This window comes from Nicotiana attenuata, chromosome 2, assembly GCF_001879085.1.
Source record: "Nicotiana attenuata strain UT chromosome 2, NIATTr2, whole genome shotgun sequence".
In the NCBI taxonomy this organism is placed as follows: Eukaryota; Viridiplantae; Streptophyta; class Magnoliopsida; order Solanales; family Solanaceae; genus Nicotiana; species Nicotiana attenuata.
Window position 1 is genome coordinate 82,145,696 of NC_031990.1, and position 11,244 is coordinate 82,156,939.

Sequence of the window (11,244 nt, forward strand, 5' to 3'; positions counted from 1 at the left end):
AGTGATCTAGAAGATCACATGACATAACACTTCATAAAATCTCAGGAGAGATTCAGGTACCTGAAAATATGAATGAAGAGATCTCTATGTCATGTCTTTATGAAAAATAAGGAAGTTGAAACTGATATAAAATGTTTGTCGACGACATCTATGATAGCGCTAAATATATATATGAGGATCTTAAGTCTGAAGAAACAATTCAAATAGAATTGGTTTCATATGAAAGCCATGTAGTTTGGACATGTAGTTCAAACACTTGAAAGTATAAAGTCAATGGTATGTGCAATCAGTTTTGGGTATCTTATATGTCTAGCATGACATGAAAACTCGATATGCATCAAAAGTCTATTATATGACTTATACGACTTAACTTATATGACAATCCATGAAGGATTTAAGTTGCTTGAAGCATATACAATTCTTGATCTTGAAGTACCACTTCCTCAGTGCAATTTGTGCACAAATGTATCTTGCTATAACTATAAGCATGATAATATGATAGCAAGAGTTTCACCTCTATGTGAAGATATTGAACTGAAGATTCCAACAAGATCATATGAAGACAATACATCTATTAGGAATGATGATTTCAAGGTGAAATAAATTCGTTCAAGAGATCTTTTGAAGATGGTGCACAAGATTGGAATACAAATGTTTAAAGATGTGAATTGATGCTCTCATTAGGGAAGTTAATACGAGTTGTACTCTTTTTCCCTTACAAGGTTTTGTCCCACTGGGTTTTCCTTGCAAGGTTTTTAACGAGGCAACCAAAAGGCGTATTGTTAGATATGTGTACTCTTTTTCCTTTTCTAGAAATTTTTTTCCCATTGAGTTTTATTTTAGTTAAGGTTTTAACGAGGCATATTATCTGTTGAATAGACATTCAAGGGGGAGTGTTATAAATAGAATTCTATTTATGGTGAATGTCCATATTTAGAGAGATTCTACGGTTTATTACTTGGTGGCTAAGTCAACCTCTCCCTATAAATAGAGAGTTTTATTCCATTGTAATTCATCCCAAAATTCAATAAGAATTCTCTCTCTCTACTTTTCTCTGCAATATTGCTCTTGTTCCTTTATTGTTTTATAACAAAATTTAATTTTTTTACTTTTCACAAAATAAACCGTAGATTATTTACCGCTTACACATAACGGCTTCAAATTATACCACCCACCCACTTGTCCTGACTTAAATTTTCCCACCACTCAAATATTTCAAATTTCAAAAACCACAAACCCCCTCCCCCCAAACAACCCTTACTATATAAACTCCTCATTAGCCCTTTTTCTCCTCTCACATTTCTCACACAAAAAAATCCATCAACTATCCTCTCTCTTTCTCCTCCCTCCTTCGAACGAAACCCTAATAAAATGCGTGAAATCCTCCATATCCAAGGTGGCCAATGCGGCAACCAAATTGGGGCCAAGTTCTGGGAGGTTGTGTGCGCGGAGCACGGGATCGATTCCACCGGCGCTTACCATGGGGAAACGGATATTCAACTTGAGAGGGTAAATGTCTATTATAATGAGGCAAGCTGTGGGCGTTTCGTACCTCGTGCTGTTCTTATGGATTTAGAGCCTGGTACTATGGACAGTGTTAGATCTGGGCCTTATGGTCAGATTTTTAGGCCTGATAACTTTGTTTTCGGTCAGTCTGGTGCGGGGAATAATTGGGCTAAAGGTCATTATACCGAGGGTGCTGAGTTGATTGATTCTGTTCTCGATGTTGTTCGTAAAGAAGCTGAGAATTGTGATTGCCTACAAGGTACTTGTTAAAATGTTTATTCGTATCTTCATTAATTAACTTCTGGTGATTGTTTTTTATTTTGTAAGTTTTATAATTTTATACAGCTTAAAATTGTTATTGCCTACAAGGTGTTTGTTAAAATGTTTATGTGTTTTTTTTTGATTTATTAAACCATATATATATATATATATATATATATATATATATATTATGTTTTATTTATTTGAGAAGCTTTAAATTGTGTTTGCCTACAAGGTGCTTGTTTGAATGCTTATGCATATCTTGATTTATTAACTTGTGGGATCTGTTTTGGTAACAGAAGTTCTATGATTCAATTTATTGTGAAGCTGAAAATTGTGAGTACCCTCGAGGATTTCTTTAAATGTTTATGCATATCCTGATTTGTTAACTTGTTTATTGTTTTAATATCACAAGTTCTATTATTTCCTTAATTGAGACGCTGAAAATTGTGATTTTCTGTTAGGTTTTTGTTTTAATGTCTAACATATCCTGGTTTGTTCATTCATGGTGATTGTTTAAAGTATTCTAAGTTCTATGGTTTTATTCATCTGAGAAGCTGAAATTTTGATGGCCTATGAGGTGTATGATGAAATTTTTATCCACATCTTGATGTATCTATTCATGATGATTGTTCTTTGATACTTAAGTCAATTTTATATATATATATATATATATATATATATATATATATATATTCTTTTCTGATGTGCTTGTACTTTCCTTTTGATGCATGAGCATAGTCTATGTTGTTGCAATTACCTTAGTCTATGTACCATGTTTTGTTTGGTTTTCCTAGTTAAGGAACCCATGTGTTCATGTAAGGATAATTGATATTTCTAGCTTTAGAGAGACCAAATTTGCTTTAAAAGACGAATTATGTAGCGCTGAATAAATGAGTGGTCATTAACCTGAGGGTCCTAAGTTGGTTGTATTTGTTCTGGATGTTGTGCACAAAGGAGCTGTTTGTTATGATTGCTGAAAGGTGTCTTCTTGACGTTTTATGCATATCATGATCTATTAACTTGTGGGATTGGTTTCATCATCAGATGTTCTGTTGTTTTATTTATTTGGTTATGTGCTTGAGACCTCCACTCCCCCACCCCCTTTTTTATACGTTTGACAGTTCTATTGTTTTATTCATTTGAGATGTGCTTGAGAATTTTTCCTTTTTTCTTCTTCTTTTTATATGTACACTTATGTGTGGAATTGTATGCAGGGTTTCAGGTGTGCCATTCCCTGGGAGGAGGGACTGGGTCTGGAATGGGGACACTTCTCATTTCAAAGATAAGAGAGGAATACCCAGACAGGATGATGCTAACATTCTCTGTTTTCCCATCTCCAAAGGTCTCGGACACTGTTGTAGAGCCTTACAATGCAACATTGTCCGTTCATCAGCTTGTGGAGAATGCAGATGAGTGCATGGTTCTTGATAATGAGGCACTCTATGACATTTGTTTCCGTACCCTCAAACTTACAACTCCTAGCTGTAAGTATCCTTGATTCGTACGGATGACATTGGTCGAAATTTTCCAGGGGTTTATTTCAACACGAGATAACTTTGAGACATGAAAGGTGTTTCAGGGTGTCTGATGTTGAAACTAATTTTCTCATTAGGGCCAATAGCCTCCCCTGCAATGTGGCCATTGTTATTTATGTTTTTGGTCTTATTTTCTAAAATCTTACCTCACTCAATCTTTTATGTATTGAGAATGATGAATCTGAATACCTGTTATCTCAATAACATAACTATTTATAAACAACTTGGAAATCATGGCCATCCTTGAGATGGAAACAAAACATTATGTGTTTCATCAACTGGTTATTTTGTAAATTGTTTTTCTCTCTTTAATTTGCATCCATAAACTAAATTTTATGTATTTGCTTAGCCAACCCCAACTCATTTGAGATTGAGGCATGATTGGTTGGTTGTGTTTGCTTAGCAACAATATTGACCAGTCAATGCGAATATGCTTTATGCTATGGATTGTTTGTTCTGCAGCTTCTTTGAAAATTTTTCCTTGCTGAATGGTGCCTTTGTTTTCTTACAGTTGGTGATCTGAATCACTTAATATCTGCAACCATGTCCGGAGTTACTTGTTGCCTCAGATTCCCTGGCCAGCTTAACTCTGATCTGCGGAAACTTGCTGTGAATCTCATTCCTTTCCCCCGTCTTCACTTTTTCATGGTTGGGTTTGCTCCACTTACCTCACGTGGTTCGCAACAATACCGAGCTTTATCTGTCCCTGAGCTTACTCAGCAAATGTGGGATGCAAAGAACATGATGTGTGCTGCTGACCCTAGGCATGGCCGCTATTTGACAGCATCAGCTATGTTTAGGGGGAAGATGAGCACCAAGGAAGTTGATGAGCAGATGCTTAATGTGCAGAACAAAAATTCTTCATACTTTGTTGAGTGGATCCCCAACAATGTCAAATCAACTGTCTGTGATATTCCACCAACTGGTCTGAAGATGGCATCAACTTTCATTGGAAACTCAACATCAATTCAAGAGATGTTCCGTCGTGTCAGTGAGCAATTCACAGCCATGTTCAGGAGGAAGGCTTTCTTGCACTGGTACACTGGGGAAGGAATGGATGAGATGGAGTTCACTGAGGCAGAGAGTAACATGAATGATCTGGTCTCAGAGTACCAGCAGTACCAAGATGCAGTAGCAGATGAGGATGAAGGATATGAGGATGAAGAGGAAGCATATCATGACTAGTGAGCTAATAATGCTGGGAAATCTTATCTTATATTTTAAGCAATAGTTCCTTTCAACTGTGGATGTAACCTCAACTACCATACCCATAGGAGGAGATGAACTTTAGTAGTGAAGAGAAAGAGACTTAACCTGTATTTTTGTTGAACTTGTCACTATCCTTTAATTGCAAATTGAATATTTTGTTGCTTATGCTAAGATATCTGTGATTGGTTGATGAGAATGCATGTTGTAGTTGGTATATACTTCTAATACCTATTTGAACTTATGATTACCACGGTTGTATACATAATACATATAAGATGTTAGACATAGCTACAATTGCTTTTATCTTGTCATATAACTTTCGTGTGTCAATTGATCTTGTTATTTGACTTCTAGTGTGCGAATAGGTATTCGTTAAGGTTTACCAACTGCAATGAATACCTGCACAAGAATTCTAGTATTAACTTTAGCTTAACTAAAAATAGGTTAAATAAAACGAATCATCTAAAAGTTGAATATTTGGCTCGAACATATCGAATAGAAAATGAGATTCCATTTTGCAACGTCACTTAGTGCATCTGGAATTTAAAGAAAGACACATGACAATTGGAAGATCCGCTGAATTGTCCTCATCGAAACAACGGAAGAAAACAAATCAGTGTAAAAATGGATTATTATAATGAATCCACTAAGTACTGAATTTTAAATTGAACAAAACAAATAGTACGAATTATTTTATACCGTCGTTTGAGATTACCGTTGATTGAATGGACTGACTACTGAGTAACTTCGGTTTTGAAGTCAATCTTCTTTTTGTGTGTGTGTAGTACAAATAATTCTTCAAGATAAAGAAAAATGAGATTCCAGTATACAACTTCACCGAGTGAATTTTGGAAAATAAAAGAAAGACACATGGCAATTGGTATTTCCGCAAAATTGTCCTCATTGAAATAAGGGAAGAAAACAAATCCAAAACACCATTCTGCAGGCTTTATATTTGAACACCATGAAAAGGTCTCCATTCGGCTGACTATGCAAAGACAAATCACTTCCACCCAGCCCAATACCAAACATAACAACAATCTAACCAAAAATAATAATGAATCTAAATCTTTATAACACGAATAAAATTAACGTAAAAAAAAACTTTATGAATCAAATTATAGTAAAAGCCAAATTACAATTGTAATTTTAAATTCTAGTAAATTTAATTTTCAAAAAATTTAAAGATTCTATATCTGGATTCGCAAGAATTTTAACTCTCCAAATTCGAACGTATCACATAATTAAATTGGGAAGGAAAGTGTATCCTTTTACGAAACAATCATCACCGGTTGGATAATAACAACAAACCCGGTGCAATCTCACATGTGGGGCCTGGGAGGGTAGTATATACGCATACCTTAACCCTACCTTATGAAGGAAAGAGAGACGGTTGGATAGAAAGTAAATATCAATTTGTAACACAGAGTAAATCTCTTAAATCGCTACAGGTCGTAGACGCAAACCACTTGCAAACTAAATTGTGACAATTAAGCGGCACTATTTACACAAAATCCAATGCAAAGGCACTAGCAATGTACTACAACCGTTGCTGTACTTTAAAAATTATTCACTCTATCAGTATATATAACTTATATCCAAAACGAATTCCACAATGATTGAGTGGCATTTCTTATTGGACTCATTTGAATTCTGCCTATATAAACACCTATTTCTCTTCTATTTCTCTCATCAGCAAATTCTCCTATTGCATTTTGTACTTTCCCAAAGAAGAAAGCCTTTAATTCTTTACCAAATATGGAGCTCATTATCTTCCTTGTTTTCTCATTTCTCATCCATGGAGCTCTTGGTAATGGTATGTATTCTTCTTTTATATATTGTTGATAAAAGTAATCTATATATCAATCTTAATTAGGGATACATTTCCATCTCCGTGTACAATCAAACCTCTTATAACAGCCTATTTGTTGCGATATTTTTTGGCTGTTATAATGAAGTGCTATTATATAACATAATATAAAAATGGCAAGAAAACTTGGCCGTATACTGAAATGTTATTATAGAAAAATCTGACTCTCTCTCTGTATATAAAAGAAGGAGGATCATGAGATTAAATCTCCATCTAGTACTTGGTAGGTTAGGTAGTTGTACAATATACACAGAGGCTGATTCAGGATTTAAACTCTATGGGTTCAATCTTTAAGGTTCTTACTGAACTCATTATATCCTAAAAGTATGGGTTCATATCTATAATTTATTACGATTTTAGTGATTTTTTGCATATAAATTGCACTCCGCGTCGAAAGTTATGGGTTCAATTGAACCCGGTGTTATAGGGCTACATACCAGTGGCGGAGCCAGAAATTTATCCAAGGGTGTTCAAACTTGAAAGAAGTGAAAAAAATTTACCAACAAAGGGTGTTCAATAATATGTCATATACCTCTAAAATCTAATATTTTACCTATATATGTAATGTAATTTTTCGACGAAGCGTGGTCAATTGACCACCCTTATAAAAATGTAGCTTCGCCCATGCTTACATAACACCCCTGATATATATATATATATATATATTATATATATATATATATATATATATATATATATATATATATATATATATATATATATATTATAATTATATATAATATATATTATATATATATGTGTGTGTGTGTGCGCGCGCGCGCGCAAAATTTATGTCCGCAGTTACTTTAAAATTCACTGACTTAAAATCCTGTATTTCCTAATATTATTTGAAAAATGCAGGAGAAATTGTATGTGAAGATTTGTCAGTAGGAAAGTGTGCCTACTCAGTTGATTCCTTAGGGAAAAGATGCACTTTGGAGACTTATGAATCAAGTGAGGGAACAACAGGATATCAATGCAAGACCTCAGAGGTAGTAGTCGCTATTAATGGAATAGCAAATTGGATTGAAAGTGATGAGTGCATAAGTGCTTGTGGAGCTAACAGAGACTCTGTTGGCATTTCTTCTGATTATCTTCTTGAATCAAGTTTTACCTTTAAGCTTTGCTCCCAACAATGTTACCAAAAGTGCCCAAACATTGTTGATCTTTACTACAACTTGGCTTTGGGAGAAGGTATTCCATTTTATAACTTTTAAAGTCTTTAACTTCTATGCAGTTTTAGAAGGTTTACACTATCCGATCACCTAAAAGATAATTAGTCTTTTCTCGCTCCTCAAGAAAGATGACTAGAAACTTCCTATTAAGAACTGACTTCCTTTCAGGTTGTGTTGTTACAAACCAAACTGTTCTAATAGGGTAGGAGAGACGGATAAATAATCTAATAGTACAGTACAACTATGATCGGGCAATAGTACAAATAAGATCAGACTGAATGTGTGAAGGATATCGTAACCGTTGATAATAAGTGACATTTGTAACCTACAAGAATAAAGCAGGTAACTTATTCCAACATGTTAATATACACCGATAGTGTAAAAGTTCTTTTATACAGTCATCTAAATATGGTTACAAGATAACTACGAGAAACTTGCTACAAACGGTTAAAATATGGGCTAAAACCTTTAGCTTTTAGTAAACTTTGGTAATTAAGCTACATTTCCTTCTTGTTTAAGTAGCAAAAAACATTGCCCTGAGTTAGAAACGTTATTTTAACATTAAATTGTCTCATGGCTCCGGGGATACAACTTATAATAGATGCTTACAATTCAACCTGCAACATAATCGAGTTTGAATATCTTGATTAATTGTCAATTGGCTATTTATGTAAAGATCCCTATAATATTTCGTGCTTTGTGGCAGGGGTATATTTGCCAGCATTTTGTAAGGGGAAAAAATTAAACGGACGCCGTGAAATGAGCCAAATCCAAAGTTCAGGTGCAGCGTTGGCACCAGCCTCCGACGGATATGGCCGTCAATTGACTGAAGGCCCCGCCGCCAGTACTGGATACGGCGGCGGATATGGCCGTCAGTTGAGTGAAGGCCCTGCTGCAAGTCCTGCAATCACATTCGATGATATGGATGCTGCTGCCCCATGGTGATTCTGAAGTAATATACCACTGCTGATCAGAAGTTTCTCCTGTTGCATTAGTCCTATAATGTGGCCATATTACTTAGGAGTTCATGTTGCTTTGTTCAAATTTTCCTTATTGTTGTTTGCTTTTACTTACTAAATAATCTAGAAATATTTGGGGATTATTTTACTTTTGTTGTCATATTATCTACTTATATATGAATTATTATTATTATTAATCTGATCCATTTTCACTTCTTTTTTTTCTTTTCCTTATCAATGAATGGAAGTTATGCATGAAGTAATACAAATAATGTCTCGAAAAATCTAGCTATTAAAAAAGATGTAGAAATAGATGAAGATTGATACAGGAAATAGAGTAACCTTCTCATCATATTAAAGGAGCGTAGCGCTGTATGAGGCTCATATAGTAGAATAAGTAGAAAAAAACTTAAGGTCACGCAATAATACTCTTGCAAGAAGTAGGATGTGCTAAGGCTCTACACCTTTCATGCATCCTTCTTGCCCCTTGCCTCAACTAAATCAAAGCCTTAATCGATCATCAGAATTTCTTTTAAAATTAAATTTTGAGTTAATATATAAAAACACGCACTAAACTGTAATCGTTTTGCGAGTTTCATATCTAAATTATGTGGTGCTTTTATTATCCCCCGAACTATTACTTTTCAAGGTTAAAAATTGTACTTCTTAGTTTTTAGGGGGGTTATTAACCTTGAAAAATTAGAGTTCTGGGGGGAATAGAAGCATACCATAACTTAGGTATGAACTCACAAAATATTGAGAGTTCAAGGGGTCTTTTATGTAATAACTTTTATATTTTACCTCTCAAAATATGGAAGAAATTGTAGAAACTCAGGATAATGTTTCGGGGCTAACGTCTTGCCTTACGTTAAGTAAAACGTCATGTGTTACGCCCCGCCTTTTAGAACGCCAAATGTGATATTGTGGAACTCTTAACTCTCAGGCTATCTGGCGGATTTGGCAACGAAGCATATTAAAAAAAGAAATGGCGTATCTCTATGGAAGAAACAAAGCCTTCACTACTAAATGGTTCAACTACTAATTTTTGTATGTAATAAAATGTTTTATCAAGCAGTCATTGTTTTCTTTAGGGTGCGACTTCAAAAATAAACAAAATGAGACTTCGAAGACTAGGGCTTCTTAATTCTGATCTGTAACTTGACACCAACTGTGTATACATAAGAAGTTGCATTTGTCTAAATACGTATTAATCCCATACCCTATATATTTTCCATGACATCGTCACTACTTAATTACATGACATTGGACTGAAATTTACATGATTAGTGTTGTTTTATCTATTAACATGTTAATTAATAATACTATTGATATAAGTTTACCAATTAGTACATATTATAAAAATTACCTTATAAGTAATAATTATGTAGAAAGAAAATTTGCACTAGTTAAAATCTCATTCAATATTTTTTTTTTTCCTATTACGTAAACAACAAACCCAATATAATCCCACAAGTAGGGTCTGTACGCAGACCTTGCCTCTACTTTGAAGGTAGAGAGATTATTTTCAGTAGACTTCCGGCTTAAAGAAAGATGAAAAGAAAGTAATAGCAACAAGCAGTATCAACAACAACATAATAAGAAAACGAGCGAAAGGAACTTGTAGTAATAGAAAGCTAACAATAATATCATACAAGACTAACACCAATGCTATATGGGAAAGAAACATTCTCGCCTACCGACTAGCCTTCTATCTTAATTCTCGACCTTCACACCTTCCTATCAAGAGTCATGTTCTCGGTACGCCGAAGCAACGCCATATCCTACTTAATCACCTTTATCCCATACTTATTTGACCTACATCTACCTTTCTTCAAATCCACCAAGGTCAACCTCTCATACCTCCTCATTGAGGAATATGTGCTTCTTCTTTTCACTTGCCCAAACTATCTAAGTCTCGCTTCCCGTATTTTTTCTTCCACCGGGGCCACTCCTCCCGACCCGAATATCTTCATTCCTAATTTATGCTTTATACTTCAATATCACACAAGAGGAGGGGGTGATTTATGCGTGTCCAATTTTCGTGTGCACTAATTTATAAAGGACCTGGTTCTTCTGTGCGTTCTTTAATCTACTATTGCGGAATAAATGATGCAGAAAGTAAAGAACACAAGTATTTTACATGGAAAACAACCGGCTCAAAAGGTGAAAAAATCACAACCTACTTCAAAGTATAATTTTTCCCTACACTTTACTACAACTCTGAGTCAAACAACAATGCTTACAAACTTCTTGTAAACCTAAGGATTGAACTCTAGCCCTTGTAGCAAAAATCCACAGACTGTTGCGACTGCTTCAAGTTAACTTTAACTTGAACAATACAACTCAAGTACTTAGTACAAATGCTTCTAAGAAAAACTGAAAGGTATAACTCAAAAGCTCCTACTGCAATTGAACTAGAATAAAAGATAGACACATGGAACCGGTTATTCTATCTGGTTCATGTAGCTTCAAGTTCACATTCTTGAACCTCAAATGAATTGCTCACAAAATGCCTTTCTATTTTGCTCTCAATTCTTGCTTAACTTCAGCGTGTGTCTCACCCGTAGAAGAGATCACAACTGATATATATATATATATATATATATATATATATATATATATATATATATATATATATATATATAATATGCAATCTTTCATTCACGGAATATCAGAAATAACCACTTATACTTATCTCTTGCACGTGCATGCCTTTAAATCTGACC

General features: G+C 34.6%; 2 protein-coding genes across 2 annotated transcripts; both read left to right on the top strand.

The window, feature by feature from the left end:
- On the top strand, positions 1,279 to 4,710 carry LOC109213895 (tubulin beta-8 chain-like). Its single transcript, XM_019377732.1, has 3 exons — positions 1,279 to 1,765; positions 2,985 to 3,254; positions 3,817 to 4,710. Exons 1-3 carry the CDS (start codon positions 1,372 to 1,374, stop codon positions 4,488 to 4,490), a joined length of 1,338 nt encoding a protein of 445 aa, XP_019233277.1. The 5' UTR covers positions 1,279 to 1,371; the 3' UTR covers positions 4,491 to 4,710.
- Positions 6,196 to 8,661, top strand: LOC109213901. Its single transcript, XM_019377744.1, has 3 exons — positions 6,196 to 6,330; positions 7,246 to 7,578; positions 8,266 to 8,661. Exons 1-3 carry the CDS (start codon positions 6,273 to 6,275, stop codon positions 8,502 to 8,504), a joined length of 630 nt encoding a protein of 209 aa, XP_019233289.1. The 5' UTR covers positions 6,196 to 6,272; the 3' UTR covers positions 8,505 to 8,661.

Coding starts and splice junctions, on each gene's coding strand:
- LOC109213895 (XM_019377732.1), top strand. CDS start 1,372: ATGCGTGAAATCCTCCATATCCAAGGTGGCCAATGCGGCAACCAAATT. Junction 1,766..2,984: donor GAATTGTGATTGCCTACAAG/GTACTTGTTAAA, acceptor AATTGTATGCAG/GGTTTCAGGTGTGCCATTCC. Junction 3,255..3,816: donor CAAACTTACAACTCCTAGCT/GTAAGTATCCTT, acceptor GTTTTCTTACAG/TTGGTGATCTGAATCACTTA.
- LOC109213901 (XM_019377744.1), top strand. CDS start 6,273: ATGGAGCTCATTATCTTCCTTGTTTTCTCATTTCTCATCCATGGAGCT. Junction 6,331..7,245: donor CCATGGAGCTCTTGGTAATG/GTATGTATTCTT, acceptor TGAAAAATGCAG/GAGAAATTGTATGTGAAGAT. Junction 7,579..8,265: donor CAACTTGGCTTTGGGAGAAG/GTATTCCATTTT, acceptor GCTTTGTGGCAG/GGGTATATTTGCCAGCATTT.